We start from the raw sequence: 20227 nt of genomic DNA, 5'->3' as shown, positions 1-20227 counted from the left end.
TAAAAAGGTTTTCTGTCCAATATCCTGTGTACAATATACACTCCTGGAAATGGAAAAAAGAACACATTGACACCGGTGTGTCAGACCACCACCACCTAAAGAGAAGGCCGCGGCGCGCTCTTGTGACGTCACGCAAAGCGGGCCAGGGTTGGCTTGGCGCTGCGCTTAAAGAATCGAGACGCACGGCCTGCAAATCTTTGTCAAACGGTTTTACAGAACCTATTCCGTAAAAAATAATCAATTTCTGAAATACTTTTAGCTTTATATGGCAGCTTCATGATGAAGTGCCAATCATTTCGATAATGGTCATAACTATTGTGGTATTTCACAGATGAGTATCAAATTTGAGAACGTTGCCATCAAAAATAGGGGTCGCTATGAATTTGTGTTTGATGCATATTACACATTCTATTGCTGAGTATGAAATACAGATGAGGTTTTGAAATTTTCGTAAAACTTTGGATCAATATCTGCTTCCAATCTCGAAAAAATTGAGCATCTGCAGCAACTAGACTTCCGATCGCAACGCGCGGGAATGAAATATTCATAACGCCTGTCATATCTCGTAAACCGCTGGAGATAACGAAACGAGATCTTGGCAAATGATACCACGCAAAGAGGAGAGTACTTTGCCGAATGGTTAAAATAAGTAACTTTATCAATCGCGATATAGCAGAAACTATAGTTTATAATTCTTTTTTACCGGTAATGTAATTGCATAAGACTTATCAATAGCCAGTGAAAACGTACGAGTGCGGGATGTAAATAATATTGCGATATACATGATAAAACAAGTTACATTTGTGAAAAATGCACTGTGATAAAGTACATTCTTTCTGGACCAGACAACTATTATTTACACTCACTTGAAAAATTCTGCACTAATACAGTGTATAATATTAAATTCCTCTGCCTTTAGTATCCTAAATAAATATTGTGTAGCTGTTTATAGAGCTCCTTCAGGAAAGCTGAGTACATTCCCCAAGCAAACAATCACTTTTAACTCACCTCACATAAACAATTATGCGTTGTTATTGTAATGTAAATTTTCTTTCCTGTAAAAATATGGCAGATTTTGAGCGTAAGTCAACAGTGAAAATCTACAAACCTTCAGCAGACATTTGCAGCAGTTGGAATGAGACAATGTGTCAAGCTAAAAACGTCAATAATAAATTTAACCCATTTCTAGATTAATTTGTTCCATTGTTTGACACATCGAAAAATAAATCAGATATGCTTCATACAGAGAGATCGCTTTTTAAACATGAAAACAGCAGTTTCAACATTCGTTAGCACTCATGCTAACTAATGCGAGAGTGAAAAACAACACCCACTCACAAATAGAGAATAAAACGTAACGGTAATGCGTAACAAAATACGAACTGCAGAGAAATTTAAACACGAATAAAAAGTAACCCGAGCCACAAATTTATATTTCGTTTTCAAAATCAAAATAAAGCCACTTGATAGCGAATACTAGGCATATTTACTGCGAACTTTTGCTCACAATTTTAGTCAAATGTATCCAAAATGCAAGATATTCCACCAGAAAAAAATAATAATTGTACTAGGTATATAGTGTTTACATACCTTCGTGTGCTCAGTGGGTTGGAAATTGCCCCGATGAATCGCTGAAAGACACTTCCAACGCAGATTCGCATCTTTCGGAAAGGAAAACAACATTACTTTCGGTCGAGTTCCGTAATTCCCACGACACCTTGGCACACAACACTTGTAAACCATGTTCACAGTAGCTTCACTACACGTAAACACTGTAATCGCTAGTTTTAAGCACGAATATAGCTCTCGATCCAACAAACGTGTAGATAAACAAACGCTTCGAAACACAACATGGTGGCCCGCTTGGAGTGACGTCACGACCTGCTATGAATTTCGCGCCGCGGCCTTGTCTCTAGGTGGTGGTGGTCAGACCCACCATACTTGCTCCGGACACTGCGAGAGAGCTGTACAAGCAATGATCACACGCGCGGCACAGCGGACACACCAGGAACCGCGGTGTTGGCCGTCGAATGGCGCTAGCTGCGCAGCATTTGTGCACCGCCGCCGTCAGTGTCAGCCAGTTTGCTGTGGCATACGGAGCTCCATCGCAGTCTTTAACACTGGTAGCATGCCGCGACAGCGTGGACGTGAACCGTATGTACAGTTGACGGACTTTGAGCGAGGGCGTATAGTGGGCATGCGGGAGGCCGGGTGGACGTACCGCCGAATTGCTCAACACGTGGGGCGTGAGGTCTCCACAGTACATCGATGTTGTCGCCAGTGGTCGGCGGAAGGTGCACGTGCCCGTCGACCTGGGACCGGACCGCAGCGACGCACGAATGCACGCCAAGACCGTAGGATCCTACGCAGTGCCGTAGGGGACCACACCGCCACTTCCCAGCAAATTAGGGACACTGTTGCTCCTGGGGTATCGGCGAGGACCATTCGCAACCGTCTCCATGAAGCTGGGCTACGGTCCCGCACACCGTTAGGCCGTCTTCCGCTCATGCCCCAACATCGTGCAGCCCGCCTCCAGTGGTGTCGCGACAGGCGTGAATGGAGGGACGAATGGAGACGTGTCGTCTTCAGCGATGAGAGTCGCTTCTGCCTTGGTGCCAATGATGGTCGTATGCGTGTTTGGCGCCGTGCAGGTGAGCGCCACAATCAGGACTGCATACGACCGAGGCACACAGGGCCAACACCCGGCATCATGGTGTTGGGAGCGATCTCCTACACTGGCCGTACACCACTGGTGATCGTCGAGGGGACACTGAATAGTGCACGGTACATCCAAACCGTCATCAAACCCATCGTTCTACCATTCCTAGACCGGCGAGGGAACTTGCTGTTCCAACAGGACAATGCACGTCCGCATGTATCCCGTGCCACCCAACGTGCTCTAGAAGGTGTAAGTCAACTACCCTGGCCAGCAAGATCGCCGGATCTGTCCCCCATTGAGCATGTTTGGGACTGGATGAAGCGTCGTCTCACGTGGTCTGCACGTCCAGCACGAACGCTGGTCCAACTGAGGCGCCAGGTGGAAATGGCATGGCAAGCCGTTCCACAGGACTACATCCAACATCTCTACGATCGTCTCCATGGGAGAATAGCAGCCTGCATTGCTGCGAAAGGTGGATATACACTGTACTAGTGCCGACATTGTGCATGCTCTGTTGCCTGTGTCTATGTGCCTGTGGTTCTGTCAGTGTGATCATGTGATGTATCTGACCCCAGGAATGTGTCAATAAAGTTTCCCCTTCCTGGGACAATGAATTCACGGTGTTCTTATTTCAATTTCCAGGAGTGTATGTACTTAAAAAGAGATTTATATGGATAAATAAAAAATAAATAAAAATATAAAAAGTCGTTACAAAAAAAACCAAAAAAGGGGCAGATAGCAGGTCTAAGTACTAACTCTTGCACCCCTCTCTGTCTCCACCCCTTCTCCCCCCCCTCTCCCCCTTTCAGTTACCCAGGTGTAATGTAATGATTCTGTAAGGAAGAAGATAAAATTTTATTCAATACTGGGGTCATGAGACACAGATACACAGTGAGTAGCTGGCATAGTGACCAAATTCTGATCCAAGTAGAGCCCAAATAAGTTCTAGTTCCAAGCAATACTGTGGCATAATAATGAGTTCCATAAAATTTCAGTTTTAAACCTATGAAGTAATATTAGATGTAATGTCTGATCAATGTTAATAGGCTCAAATTGTACAAGTGATTTAGGGAAGTCTAAATTACAAAGTCATTTCAACTGTCACTACAGTTAACCTATAAATATATGGAACAGACTGAATTCAATTTGATACTGACAGCATACTGGCCACATTCAGTACCATAACCTCAGCATAATTTGAAACAGCAGAAAATAGAGAATACTGAAATGCCATTTTAGTATGAATATCAGTTTTTGGTAGCAATATCAATTAAGTATTGGATGATGGGTTTCTTTATTCCTTTTTATGCTGAATGTAACTTAATTTACTCTTGAAACAAAAACATATATTTATTTATAAACTTACTGTACCTTAATATGTGATAATAATTCTTTATGTGATGCTTGCATTTTTTGAAACTCATCAGATATGTTTAGTAATTTGTGTTTTTCATCTTTCAAATTGTTCTTCTCATTCTCTGTTTCCATCACTGCTGTCTTTACGCTGTCAATTTTCTACAATAAGATGAATAAATCATAAACAAAGGAATTAAACACAAAAAGGATACAGTATTTATTTTATTTATCCATCTGTTGACAATAAATATTGTATGGATGTTGTCAAGGGTACATGTGAGCCATTTCAAAGAAATGGGACACAAACAATATATACATAAAAAAGTACAAAACAAAATAATACAATGAAGTTAATAATAATACAATGAAATTAATATAGCCTATGCGCATCCCTGCTTGTTATTTTAAATGCATAGTTTTTCATAAGGCTTTAGTTTTGTCCTCCCTAAACGGCAAGTCCTTCTATACACAACACTGCTTAAGTATATATTTATGTGAAACAAATACTAACAAAGAGATAGAGTGGCTGGCCAGTACTTACCTCAGCTCAGTACAGCCGATAGATACACATAAAACAGAACCGAAAATTACATTCCTAGCTTTCGGAACAAATGTTCCTTCATCAGGGAGGAGAGAGGGGAAAGAAAGGGAAGAAGGGAAAGGAGATTCAGTTACTCACAACCCAGGCTATGAAGCAACAGGGAAAGGAAAATAGGGAGGGTAGCAAGGATGGAAGCATGGTTGTCAGAGGGCTTCCCTCTGACAACCATGCTTCCATCCTTGCTACCCTCCCTATTTTCCTTTCCCTGTTGCTTCATAGCCTGGGTTGTGAGTAACTGAATCTCCTTTCCCTTCTTCCCTTTCTTTCCCCTCTCTCCTCCCTGATGAAGGAACATTTGTTCCGAAAGCTAGGAATGTAATTTTCGGTTCTGTTTTATGTGTATCTATCGGCTGTACTGAGCTGAGGTAAGTACTGGCCAGCCACTCTATCTCTTTGTTAGTATTTGTTTCACATCTTTATATGAGATTTTCCATTAATCATTTAAGTATATATTTAGATCACACAACAGCTGTCCTTTAAGTATGAAAATGTAATGAATGATTAGGTAATGAATGATTAGGTACAGATAGAGTACTTTCCATTTCTCCTTTATAAATATCATCAGAAAAAATTTATTGGCCTACATAGTCATTTACAGAATAAAAATATTGTTCTACTAGAAATTTTTTAAATTCTGTTTTAAATTTGTTATCATCTTCTAACTGCCTGATGTTGACTGGCAGTGGTTGTACAGTTTTGTACCGATATGGCTCACATGCCTTTGTGTATTCATTCTTTTTGTTCACTGAGTATGGAGTGCTGCGCTATTACAGGTATTGTAGTTATGAAAGTCGGCATTTGTCTGAAAATCTGCAATGTGGGTCCTGACATACAATACACATTTGTATATGTATAATGATGGTATAGTAAGTATTCTAAGCTTTTTGAATATGGGTTTGCAGTGTGTCTGTGGACGTGTTTAGGCGCCCTGTTGTGGAAGCCCAAAATATTATTCTGTATGTGGCAAGAGATTTAAAATAGCCAAAATATGCCATTCTGGCACCCTCTGAGGTACAAATATTTGCAATAATTCTGAGGGCAAAACAGGCTGAATTAAGTTTCTTTGCAAGTTTTATTACGTGGTCATTAAAATTTAAGTTTTCATCCAGATGAATCCCCAGCAATTTTGTGGATGTCACTCTGTCTAAGGCTTTGTCACCCCACACCAGATCGAGATTTACATTTTGACACCTTTTCCCAAACTGCATATAATTTGTTTTATTTACATTCAAAGTCAACCTGTTTGCATTGAACCAAGAGTGGATGTAATTTAGTACTTTATCAGCAGTTGATGGTAGCAATTGCTTTGGTGCACTTATTATCACACTAGTATCATCTGCAAATATTATTGCTTTGGCTGCATCATCTGAGGTGTGAAAATCATTTATATAGACAAGAAACAATATGGGCCCTAGGATGCTGCCTTGTGGCACTCCTATTTCTACATTTTTTGCCACTGATACTGAATTTATTTTGTGGTTGGAGTAAGTTGATGTCAGTCCTACAACCTGTGTTCTATTTTTAGGTATGATTCAAACCATTTTTTTTTCCTATCCCACGTATACCCAACGCTTCCAATTTTTCTAAAAGAATGTCCTGGTTCACAGTGTCAAAAGCAAGGGACAAGTAAAAGATAAAAACACCAAAGTGAAGTACTTAATTACCTTTTGTTTCACTGTTAGTACTTCAAGAATCAGAGATACAAGCACATTTGGTTTAGCACTTTCGTGGACTTAGACAGCATCCTGAGCTTACATAAAAAGATGCTAATACTCTTAAATCACTAACTACATTAAATACATCTCCTAAAGACACACACACACAGATTTAAGTGACAGAAAGTTTTGACTAATTACTGTCATACTAAGTTGTAACAAGTCATTGGTTACAAGGTTTCTGCATATGAAATTTTCACATTATATGTAACAATGTGTCACTCCTGGAAATATCATTACATTTTATGTGCCTCAAGTCTCTTAGAGTTACATGTAAATATTTACACATGCCATAAATACAGGTATAACTCACGTACTTCCCTGCAGCAGCATTCAGAAATCATGTAAGCATTATCTTTCACAAAATAGTTATTAGATACTTAATCAAAAGTATCCAATCACCCTATGTAATGTCAAACTGACCTCTGGTTGTAATGAGAGGCAGACTCGCCACTACAAAAGCAGGCAAGGAGTGTTGTGTCATCAGTACACACAGAGTAACAGAAGAATGGGTCAGTCAAAAGAGCACAGGATTTTGAACTTGGTTTCTCAAGCATTGCTGTGAGTGGCTGTAAAAACTGAATGAAATCAGTGGAATGAATTACTCACCAGCTGGCCCAACTAGCTAGCACAGTGACTGTGTGGAGAGATTTAAAGAGAATGCAGTACAATGATCAAGCAGTACCTCATAAGCCACACATTTCTTTAGTCATTGCTAAGCAATGTTCAGAGTGGCATAAAGAGTGATGCCATGGGATGACCAGAAATAGGTGATTTGGAGTTATAAATCATGTTACATCCTTTTGCAATCCGATGAAAGGTTTGGGTTCAGAGAACACTACATGCCATCACGCATAGTATCAACAGTGATGTACAGAGGAGATGGCATTACAGTATGATTCTTTTCTTTTATGTGATTAGGGTACGGTCCCCTTATAGCACTTCAGAAAATGCTAAACGCAGATACAGATGAACACATTTTACAGCACTAATGGTTGTTTGTATCAGCATGACACAGCACCCTGTCATAAAGCAGCAACAGTGAAGCAATAGTTTGTGGACAATAACGTTCCTGGAATGGACTGGCCTGTCAAAGTCCTGATCTGAACCCAATGGAATACCTTTGGAGTGAATTAGAACATCAACTTCACTCCAGATCCCAGAATCCAGCATCACTATCTTCTCTGATTTCAGCTCTTGAGGAAAAATAGGCTGCCACTCCAAAAACATTCAAATACCTGATAGAAACTGTCCCAGTAGTGTCCAAACCATCACAAAGGTGAAAAGTGGACACACCCCATATTAATGTACACTTTAGGTGTCCTGATACTTTTGTTCAGATAGTGTATTTAATATGTATTATTTATACAAAATGGATGCATTCAGAAATGACAAGTGTGTTATCTCCCAAGAAGTCATTGGGAGGAGAAGTGAAGGCTGTTTATGTTGCTTTCATGATGACTGTCGCAACACATCATCCTAGAAAATTCTTAGGAAACATTATGCATTAGAGTGTACTTCAGTTCAGCCATATGATGGAAGAATCAGATTAGAAAATAAGGCACTAAAAGTTTAAATGAGTTTTACCATTTGGGCAGCAAAATATCTGACAGTGGCAGAAGGAAAGGGGAAACAAATTTCAAACTAGTAATAGTAAGACAATCTTTCAAGAAAAGAGAAACACATCACTAATGGATAACATATTAAATGTTATTAAGTGTATTCTGGAAGTATTTGTATGGAAGTGAAATATGGATAATAGTCAGCATCACTAAGAGGAAAATATAAGCATTTAAATGGTGAAGATTAGATTGGTAGATCAATTGCTAATGAGGAGGTATTGAATTGGCACAATTTGATTAAAAGAAGGATGAGTATACATGACATATAATGAGGCACCGGGAAATAGCTAATTTGGTTATGGATGGAAAATTGGGAAGGAGGCACCTGATTATAGAGAGCAGGCTCAAATAGGTGTAGACAACACTAGTTATGCAGAGCTGAAGGTACTTGTAAAGAACAAACTAACATGCATAAATGCATCAAATCAGTCTTCACACTGAAAATAACAGCATGTGACACAAAATCACACTTAAACAGTTACAAAATTCTTGAGTTATGTAAACTGGCAATTTCTGCATCAAGAGGAGCCACTTTAGAAATATAGGAACTTGTTTTGGGGAAATAAACAAAAAATATACTCAAGTTTGAATCTTTTACCTACATCAGGCAACAGAAAACATGAAAGACAACAATACCGATAGTGGTAGGCCAATTACAGGAATTTTAATGGATCTTAGTAATATTTGGCAGAAACTACTGGAGAGGCATAGTATGTGGATCGTTGATGTTGATTTTATGATGAGTAGTGCCGATGAACAACTAGTGTTCCTGATTATCTAATTTGGTTTGTTCCCTATAATAATATTTGCAATAAGGAAAAAAGAAAAAAAAACATATTACACATATCATTGACATTTCATCTGCATACTTCCATCATGCTGGATGTTATGTGATAGCAATTTTTATTGAATTATAATGCAAAAAGACAGCCAGTCTTCCAAATAAAATAGATATTTACTCAGTGGTTGACTGGTTTTGGGTTAATACTCATTTTCAAACCAACTTAGTAAAAAAAAGTAAAAATTAAAAATACAGTATATCAAAACACATGCCTACATTAAGTATAGTACAACGCATAAATGGATTAAATATCACAAATGGTATAAACCAAAGCTTGCAAATTTAAATGTACATCCAGAGTCAAATTAAATGATGTTGATACATATATGTCTGGTCCCAAGTGGACATCACTGAAGTTCATTAATGAATAATATAGGTCAACATACCATAGACTCTATTAGGAAACCTAGAAGAGGTGGTGCCCTCATCGAACCATGATTCTTTTATTTAAGGCAAGGTTGTCTCTACTGTAATCCACAATCTTAAAAACAGACCATGTACAAAAACTGATTACACAACACAACTGGCACATACAAATGTTTCGTAAATGTGCTAATCAACAGAAACAGGCAACATGCAATATCCTGTTGCACAGCATGCTCTACAAAGTGATAATCATGACCTCAGTGCAAGTTTCACCACACGTGCCATCTGGATTCTTCCTGCAGATCCCAGTTTCCCGGAACTTCACAGGTGGGAACTAGTGCTACAACACGTCCTTGGTTCTTGCCACCAACGTGGCCTTAATTTACATTAATTTCTTCTGTCTCAGCATATCTTCACAGTAGCTACTCTTTTCTTCACTCTGTTTTATTTTTCTACACCTTTCATTGTTTTACCTCTCCATTTTTCATTGCCCCCTCCCACTTCTGTTATGATTAGATTAGATTAGATTAATACTTGTTCCATAGATCATGAATACGACACTTCGTAATGATGTGGAACGTGTCAGGTTAATAAAAGATGTCTGTACAAGATATTACATTACACAAAATATTGCATGACACTAATGTTTAAGTTGTTGTTCCTTTTTTTTATTTTGTTTTGTTTTCCCTTAATTTATATCTAAAAATTCAGCCAATAAGTAGAAGGAGTTGTCATCTAGAAATTCTTTTAATTTATTTTTAAATGTTAGTTGGCTATATGTCAGGCTTTTGATGCTGTTTGGTAGGTGACCAAAAACTTTTGTGGCAGCATAATTTACCCCTTTCTGTGCCAAAGTCAGATTTAACCCTGCATAGTAAAGATCATCCTTTCTCCTGGTGTTATAGCTATGCACACTGCTATTACTTTCGAACTGGGTTGGATTAATAACAACAAATTTCATAAGTGAATATATATACTGTGAGATTACTTTGAGGATCTCTAGATCCTTAAGTAGATGTCTGCAGGATGACCGTGGGTGGGCTCCAGCAATTATTCTGATTACACATTTTTGAGCAATGAATACTTTTCTACTCAACGATGAATTACCCCAGAATATGATGCCATATGAAAGCAGTGAATGAAAGTAGGCATAGTAAGCTAATTTACTGAGATTCTTATCACCGAAATTTGCAATAACCCTAATAGCATACGTGGCTGAACTCAGACGTTTCAGCAGGCTATCAATGTGTTGCTTCCAGTGTAACCTCTCATCAATGGACACACCTAAAAATTTTGAAAATTCTACCTTAGCTACAGACTTCTGTTCAAAGTCTATATTTATTACTGGAGTTGTGCCATTTACTGTACAGAACTGTATATACTGTGTTTTATCAAAATTTAAAGAGAGTCCGTTTGCTGAGAACCATTTAATAATTTTGTGAAAAACATCATTTACAATTACATCACTTAGTTCTTGGTTTTTGGATGTTATTACTATACTTGTATCATCAGCAAAAAGAACTAACTTTGCATCTTCATCAATGTGGAATGGTAAGTCATTAATGTATATCAAGAACAGTAAAGGACCTAAGACCGAACCCTGTGGGACCCCATACTTGATTAGCGCCCCCCCCCCCCCCCCCCCCCCCCCAGTTTGAGGAATCAGCTGTTGTTTTAACATTACATGAACAGGGTGAAGGAGGGGGCACAGGGGAGGCACAGGGATTCTAGGCTGAAGACTATAGCAAAGTAAGGTGCAACACTTATTTTCAAATACACAAAAGAATAACAAGCATAAAATACAAAATCTGCATTACAATAGATGCATTCAATAATCGTACATACATTTATTGGCACAATCTGTGTACCATAAAATAAAAGGCTGTAACAGGATAATAAAAGCCAAGAAATATCTTTTAATGCAATATATGGGACCTATATCAGATTCATTGGCAAGTGCTTTTCCAAAAAGACTTAAGGCTACATTTCATACAAACCACCAATTTAAATTCAAATTATGATGTAGGTTGGGTGCTCATGGAAGAGGCTCTGATGCAGATAAATCTGGTTCCTCAAGGGTGTATAGACTACAGTGAATCTTGTGAGTAATTCTGCATAGGCAAGACAGGTAGACATTTTATTACTCATTACAAAGAAAACGTTAATCTGAATAATAAGACAGCTTGTTTACATCATGTACATTTTAATTATTTATTGTACCTTAATTAGCTATGGTCTTCATCCATGACTTCACTTGCACTCCCTCCTCAGATCTTTTCTTATTTGTGGTTTATTATTTACTTCAGTCGCCAGTTAGATATCTGTAGGTGCTGCTTCCTGAATCTATTTTTGATATGATTACACCTTCTCTAAAAAGATTAGATGCACTTCATTCTTAGTCACACAACATGTGTGGGTATTTACAGTGTGATTGAAAGCTATGTTCTTTAGTGCCCTGAGGGCAGTTTATGCTTAGTGGAGTTGAATCACAGCCACTATGTTTCATCATTTTATTTTGTGGTACACAGGTATTTCCAAATAAATTTTTGAACGTATCTATTGTAATGTAGATTTTCTATTTTGTGCTTATTATTGTTTTGTGTCTTTGTAAATAAGTGTTCACCTTACTTTGCTATAATTTTCAAACTAGACTCCCCCTGCCTCCATTTATGTTTTGCATTCATGCTTAAAATAAACATGTGTTTTAATACAGTGTAATTTTTACTTTTAATACACATGTTGGTTCAAAAATGAATACATATCTATTTTATTCACAGTTGTGGCTGTATTTTTCCATCATCTTATTTCGTTTCCTACTATCCTCAACTTCTTTAGTGTTTCCAGGTCTCTTTTATATATACAACCTTCTTTCATGATTCTTAAACCAAGTTTACCAGTGATTAAATTACACTCTGCACAAAATTCTACCAGGCAGCTCCCTCTTTCATTCCTTTGCCCCAGTCCATATTCACCTACTGTTATCCCTTCTCTTCCTTTTTCTCCTACTGAATTCCAGTCTCCCACCACAATGAAATTTTCATCTCCCTTAACTATATGAATAATTTCTTTTTTTTTTATGTCACCATATATTTCTTCAACCTCCTCATCACCTGTGAAGATTATATAGGGGGTCTATACACAGGAGATAAATTTCTAGGCAGTATTATTGAACTGGAAGAGGGCATAGTTGAAGATGAGGTGGGATATATGATACTGCAAGAAGAATTTGAGAGAGCAGTGAAAGACGTAAGTCGAAACATGGTCCCATGAATACACAACATTCTGTTGAAACTATTGATAGCCTTGGGAGAGCCACCAGGACAAAACTCTTTTATCTGTTGTACAAGATATATGACATAGGCAAAATACCTTCACACTTCAAGAAGAATATAATAATTCCAATTCTAAAGAAAGCAGGTGCTGATAGATGTGAGTTTTATTGAACTATCAGTTTAAATAGTCATGGTTGCAAACTACTACAATGAATTCTTTGCATAAGAGAGGAAAAACTGGTAGAAGCCGACCTCAGGGAAGATCAGTTTGGATTCCGCAGAAATATAGGAACAAGCAAGGCAATACTGACCCTAAAACTTATTTTAGAAGATAGGTTTACATTTGCAGACTTAGAGAAAGCTTTTGATGATGTTGACTGGAATACTGTCTTTGAAATTCTGGAGGGATCAGGAGTAGCATACAGGGAGCAAAGGCTACTTACAACTTGTATAGAAACCAGGCAGCAGTTATAAGAAACAAAGGGCATGAAATAGAAACAGTGATTGAGTATGCAGTGAGATTTGGTTGTAGTCTGTCCCTGATGTTATTCAATCTGAACATTGATCAAACAGTAAAGGAAACGAAAGAAAAACCTGGAGTAGGAATTAAAGTTCAGGGTGAAGAAATAAAAACATTGAGCTTTGCCAATGATGTAATTCTGTTTGAGACAGCAAAAAGACTTGAAACACCAGTTGAACAAAATGGACAGTGTCCTGAAAGGAGGATAAAAGATGAACATTAACAAAAGCAAGACAAGAACAATGGAATGTAACCAAATTAAAACAGGTGATGCTGAGGGGATTAGATTAGGAAATGAGACATGTAAAGTAGTAGATAGGTTTTGCCATTTGGGAAGAAAAATAGCTGGTGATGGCCAAAGTAGAGGCGATATAAAATTAGATTGGCAATGGCAAGAAAAGATAAATAGTTTAGAAAGAAGACAATAGAAGCTTTGGAAATGTGATGCTACAGAATAATGTTGAAGATTAGATGGGTAGATCACATAACTGATAAGGAGATACTGAATAGGACTGGGGAGAAAAGAAATTTGTGGCAGAAGCTGACTAGAAGAACGGATCGGTTGGTAGGATGCATTCTGAAACATCAAGCAATTATGAGTTTAGTATTGGAGGGAATTATGGAGGGTAAAAATCATAGAGGGGGGACAAAGATATGAATACAGTAAGCAGATTCAGAAGGATGCAGTAGGTTGCAGAAGTTGTTCAGAAATGAAGAGGCTTGCACAGGACAGATTAGCGTGGAGAGCTGCATGAAACTAGTCTTCATGCTGAAGACCACAACAACAACAATGTATCTTTAATTAATTAGGTACTACAGTAATTACAATTAATTTGTGTGACCAATCTACTCAAACAGTACAATAAAATAATGTGTAACTAATGAAACAATATTGCCTTGTAAACATAATACCAAAACATTACCCGAAAAAATGATAATTTTAATTCCTTCATAAACATGTTCCTACACAATCATGAATGCTATTTTTGTCTTAGGTATATTAGCCTAAATAAGAACAAATGTGAGAGATTCATTGTCATCAAAGTACCGGGTGACCAAAAAGTCAGTATAAATTTGAAAACTGAATAAATCACGGAATAATGTAGATAGAGAGGTACAAATTGACACACATGCTTGGAATGACTTGGGGTTTTATTAGAACCAAAAAAATACAAAAGTTCACAAAATGTCCGACAGATGGCGCTTCATCTGATCAGAATAGCAATAATTAGCATAACAAAGTAAGACAAAGCAAAGATGATGTTCTTTACAGGAAATGCTCAATATGTCCACCATCATTCCTCAACAACAGGTGTAGTCGAGGAATAATGTTGTGAACAGCACTGTAAAGCATGTCCGGAGTTATGGTGAGTCATTGGCGTCGGATGTTGTCTTTCAGCATCCCTAGAGATGTCGGTCGATCACGATACACTTGCGACTTCAGGTAACCCCAAAGCCAATAATCACACGGACTGAGGTCTGGGGACCTGGGAGGCTAAGCATGACGAAAGTGGCGGCTGAGCACACAATCATCACCAAACGACACGTGCAAGAGATCTTTCATGAGTCTAGCAATACTTTTTTTTTGTTCTAATAAAACCCCATGTCATTCCAAGCATGTGTGTCAGTTTTTACCTCTCTATCTGCATTATTCCATGGTTTATTAAGTTTTCAAGTTTATACTGACTTTTTGATCACCTGGTATAATTTATCAAGAAGATGACATTCATATAATTTACAGAACCACCCACAATCAATAACTATATTGCACTATGAGCACAGAAAAATCCTCACTTTGTCACCAGAAAAGCAAAAAGCACATAATACAAACATAATTTAGAAATCTCCAAGAAAGAAGTAAAAATGATCTGGAGCATTGCTAAAAAGGAAAAACATAAAACAATAACCAAAATAGGTCCCTTACTCATGTAAGTGGCCCTATTGTACAACCTTCCATGTGCAACCCTCCTCAATAATACACTCTTGCTCCACCACTGTAATGAATACAGAATAAACCGCAACAGAGGTGTGTCTGGTGAATGGCTGAAAGCAAGGGTAAACTACAGCTGGTTTTTTTTTTTTTTTTTTTACGAAATTTAGCTCTACTGTAAGGCTTTAATGATGATGGCATTCTAACAAGTAAAAATAAGTAAAAATTTCAGAGGTAAAATTGCCCCCCATTCAGATCTCCAGAGGGGGACTATTTACAAGGATGTTGTCATCAGAAAACTGTCATTCTACAGGTCAGACTGTGCACTGTGGAATCCTTTAATTGGGTAGCAAGGTTAGAAAATTTAAAAATAGAAATAGGTGAGACAGAAGTTGAATATACTGCCTTCTTCACATGTAATAATTGTGGACATTTATGAAGGTTCTTCTGGTAATTTCAAGTAATTCATCGGACACTTGAAGCACTTGCTGCACCATCTTACAGGAAAAGCAAAGGATATGATAGTTCTCTTTGATTTTAACATAAATTTTCTAACACGGTTTTTCTCACAAATCAGTTCTTGAACACCTGGCACATTCCTTTCTCTAGTAACAGTAGTTAATTTCCCCACTCGAGTCAGTGCCAGTTTCAGCAGACTCCTATACAATATCTTCATAGACCGTAACAAAATTGACAACATTTCTGTCAAGTAAGTCATAAATAGCCTTTCTGACCATGATGGACCAATGATGATGGTCGCTACCCACTGTACTTCTCAGAGAATAACTGAATCCTGCTGAAGAACAAGCAGGCTAAAAATTATGTTACAATACAGAAATTTAAACACTGTCTTCAGAAAGTTGAAGGTATTACTAAATGTAATTTAGTTTGTGATAAAATCATATTACTGTTTGAAAACATGTTCCCACAAAGAACCTACAGAATGCACACCACACAAATAGTGAAAAAGTCACGGTTCACTATAAGGATCAAAAAACCCCTCAAAAAGAAATGAGACCTATACACTGAATTCAGAATTTTAAATAACGCTGCTAAACAGAATTTCTATAAAGGTATTATAAAATTATAAACTAAGTTTTTGAAAAAGCAAAAAAATATTTACCCACTGGACAAAATCAATAACTCAGGTAATAAAACTGAAAGTATGTGGAATGACTTAAAAAGAGGGGCATGGGCTGCTGCTCCTTTTGGTCTTTCTCCTAGTCATATTCAAGCTGTCTGTCTTGCTTCTTTGGTCCTGGTGGTGAAGTGTTTTATATAATCATGACTGAAATGAGAACAGTACATCCACTGTCATTTTGGCCTCACAACTGTGGGGCAGAAAGAACAATGTGAAGCCTGTAGTGTCATGCTTCACTGTGTTGTATGCAAATGTTACAACAGACAGTATTGTGTACAAGTCTCTCTGTTTAGCATCAATGTGCATTGAGAGCATATCTTATTAAATCATTCTGTGAGGCCATTTATCTGTGGATGGTAGGTAGTTGCCATTCTATATGTCATGTCACAATGCGAAATTATCTCTGATACTAGTCTCAGCCAGAAATCTTCCACATGATGATGGACCATCATGAGATGTTCTCCATGCTTGAAAATAATGTCTTCTACAAGGAACTCTCCAATTTTCAGAGCTTTAGCAGATAGCACAGCTTTTGTGATGGATATGCAGGTGAGGGAGTCAGGGCATTGATTCCCACTTATCAAATCTGGATACCTTCCCAATAGGTTGATTCCAATCTCATCGAATGGTATTGGTTGACCCACAGGAAATTGTGGCACATGCTTCCACTGCTGCCATTCCTTACATTGGTTCAGTGTCTAATAGATTAGTAGAGACCCGACCAGTGACATCTGCACCTGGTTCTGTCTGGAGTCTTCATGAATCCCAGGTTGTTGGAGAGCCATGGAAATACTTCAAGACAGCTGGCCATGGATGAGCTGGGATTGGAGAGTCATGGAAATACTTCAAGACAGCTGGCCATGGATGAGCTGGGATGACAACACCCTTTTCCATCCCACCAGACCAGATCAATTTCCTCTTACACAATGTTCCATTTATTAATAGGAATTCTTCTTTGGCCAGTTTCTCCTTCTTCAAAGTCTCTGTGGTTTCAAGCACTGCTGGATTTCCTCTCTGTTCAGTAGTGATGCCCTTTAATGCAGCAATTACTGAATTTTTGCCCATGCTGCTGTGTCAGTTTCTTCTTCTTCAAGGTCCCTGTGGTTTTAAGTAATGCTGGATCTCCCTTCTGTTCAGTAGCAATGTCATTTAATGCGGCAATGACTGACTTTTTGTCCGCACTGCTGTGTTCCACTAAAGTATGGCTTTACCCCTGTGTTTGCATCCATTTTTGCATAACACTATGATGTCATACTTTGAAGCCTCAGTCACCAGCTGGCTCAACTGATCCTTTAGGCTAGTCAGTCAACACAGAGAATGGTTGTTTGTCACAATGGTGAATGGTTTGCCAAATAAATATGGCTAGAACTTGTAGATAGCCCAAGCAAATGCAAGGCACTCTTTCTTGATTACAGAGTAGTTCATCTCAAACTTGGAGAGTACGCTGGAAGCATAAGCACTTCCTGAATTTGTACTAGAACTGTACCTAACCCATACCCATTATCACTGATGTGTAGCTCGGTTTCATACAATGCTAGAACTGGAGAAGCTGTTATAACCTTTTTAAGGACAAGGAAGGATCTTTGTTGCACTTCATTCTTAGAAAATTTGACACCTCCCTATAGCAGTTCTTGCAAGAGACAGGCACTGGTACAGAAGACCTTTTTGCCAGTAGTGAAAGCACATTCCCTGAAAACTTCTCACATCATATATGTGCTGAGGAGTCAGAAACTGATGACCACTCCCACTTCTCGGGATGGGGATGGACTCCATCGTCATTCACTAGGTGCCCCAACATGTGAATTTCTTGGGCAATATAGAGACACTTTTTCAGATTCAGGCCTGCAGTCAAGCCAGTTCTCATGCATCCAGATAGCAAAAGCACATTTTTCATTTTAGGTGTCAGAGCAGGTTGACTAACATATGCTCAAAGTTGGGTGGAGCATTACATACTCCAAACAGCATTACTTTGAATTCATAAAGGCCGCTAGGGGTTATGAAGACAGTCTTTTCCTGGTCAGTCTCATCAAACTCAATTTTACAGTAGCCTCTCTGCAATTTTGTTCAACCTTCTCTACGTGAGGCACAAATGTTTCTCTGAAAGTTCAGTGATGTCATCTCGCAACATCTTCTGTGCTTCCTCTCAAACTACAAGTCATTCATCCAGTGACACCCTATACATTGCTGTCTAATTGGTGGATGATCCCTGGTGTTGGCAGGATGTTTTACCATGAGCCACTTGGCCTGTCTTTCTCCAGTCCAGATTTGAAAGCATCCAAAAATTGGCAGAGAATGGCTAACACTTGTCAAGGTCATTCCTCAGTCAGGCCACATCCTATTGGCAGTTCAAAAGTAGCTTCCTTCACTGCATTGTCTGTATTGAGTGAAACATGATTCTTCATTGATGGCACAGAGCTGTGAATCCTGGACTTATTTGGCTGCTCCTGTGCACATACCTTTAGGGATGAATTGTGGCTGCTTGTGACAATCAGTGATCCAAAATCTCCTTGACTTTCTGTAATGCTTAGGGTTGTCACTGGTATGTAAATTTCTTTTGTGAACCTAAGTGGCTTTTTGCAACTGACAAAAGCTTCAGTTAAATGAGCTTCTTGACTGACATCTGGAACTCTTCTTCTTGGTGATGACAGAATAAAAACATCTTGAATGACAAACAACTGCCCATAGCAATCTTTGTTATATGTGCCTGTTGAAATAACTTCATCAAACTGGAGCTCTATCTTCCACAATCTATAAGTGCTTGTGATGCCTGCAAGAAGTCCCATCCGAGACTAATATCATGAATACATTATGATAAAATACATTATGACAATTCGAAAGGCTGTGTTCTGTCATTGATAGTTATTCTTGCAGTATGTGTTCACATCAGCTGCTAGTATTTCCCATTTGCAACTTCCAGCACAAACGCTTTCATATCACAGAATGTAGTCTTCTTTAGTTGGCAAAGAGAAGCTTTTGACAGTTGTGACATCCTTTACCAGAAGAGCTTGGTACATGCATTCTGCAACTCCTCTGTGAAGTAGTGCCTCCACAGGTTGTCCATCGATGATGATACTGATGAGATTTCCTGGCATCTTAGTAACTGTTACCCATGCGAGATTTTCACCTGTAGCAGCCTTACCTCCATAGATGGTCATCTCACTTGATTTTGCTGAATTTGGCAGCTTGGCAAGGGGCTCATACCTCAGTATGACGAAGGGGAAAGCAACGCATGTTGGGGGTGATCTCGTCCAGAGTAGAGTGATGGGCTTTGTCCCATAGGTCAACTATAATTGTCTGCTGTTGACTACCATGAATAGAATTGTTGCAATGGTTGGCATCTTGCACTATAATAGTCACTGAACATTCGTCTCCTTTGTCTACAGAACAGTATGTGTCCAGGACGTCCACAGTAGAAACAAACTGGTATGTTGTTTTCTGTCCTCCAAATGTCTGCTCTGTTGCAGGACAACATACATTGTGAAAGAGTTGGTTGTACCTGCATTGGTCAGATGCTGGGTTGTCATTTGAGAGCTGCATTGTAAGGACAAGCTGGCTTAGTCCATTCTTCATGGTACGTTCAACTGGTAGCTGAGATTGGTGTTAAAGATTGATACACCTCTTCTTTAGCAGTCCCTATTACCACCTGATATATGGGGTCAACGATCATAGCCCTTGTCTCTTTGTGTATTTGGTCCGACACTTCTGGCTGCTATGAACTATTGTACCTTTTTTCTTACTAACTAGCATATGAGAGAGATGATGTCGTGGTGATCTTCCACAACTGCCATAGGGACCACATTTGGGTGTTGGACATACCTCTTTCACCCAACTCATGCACGCATTTATGCTCTCTCTCTCTCTCTCTCTCTCTCTCTCTCTCTCTCTCTTCCCCCACTCAGTGTGCTGGTGTCACCTGACAAATTTTTGTGATGTGATATCCTTTACCAGATGAGCTTGGTACATGCATTCTGCAACTCCTTTCATCAAATGTGAGATTTCTGTTGGCTTCTATTCACTATAATGTGGTCCCTGACCTTCAACAGTACATCCACTCTTCCACTACACAGATTTGCTATAGACTGTCATCAATGTTTTCTTTAGTTCAGTCTTCAACTTGCCCCAGATACTGAGCTTCCTCTCATTGTTCTCAAACCAGTGCAGGGCTATTCTGTCCAAGTACAAGTAAATATTTGCCACACACATC

At 38.7% G+C, this 20227-nt stretch overlaps 1 protein-coding gene across 7 annotated transcripts in view; it reads right to left on the bottom strand.

Annotated features, from left to right (window-relative positions):
- LOC126095753 (myosin heavy chain, clone 203-like) overlaps positions 1-20227 on the bottom strand; it is a 224484-nt gene that overhangs the window by 99561 nt on the left and 104696 nt on the right. For all 7 annotated transcript variants that reach the window (XM_049910526.1, XM_049910529.1, XM_049910530.1 and 4 more), the window contains one exon: positions 4031-4174. In XM_049910526.1, coding sequence (XP_049766483.1) covers positions 4031-4174 — 144 coding nt within the window. The remainder of the gene's footprint in view (positions 1-4030; positions 4175-20227) is intronic.

This window comes from Schistocerca cancellata, chromosome 8, assembly GCF_023864275.1.
Source record: "Schistocerca cancellata isolate TAMUIC-IGC-003103 chromosome 8, iqSchCanc2.1, whole genome shotgun sequence".
Lineage (NCBI taxonomy): Eukaryota > Metazoa > Arthropoda > Insecta > Orthoptera > Acrididae > Schistocerca > Schistocerca cancellata.
Note: the sequence above shows the minus strand (reverse complement) of the source record. Positions and strands in the feature narration are given on the sequence as shown.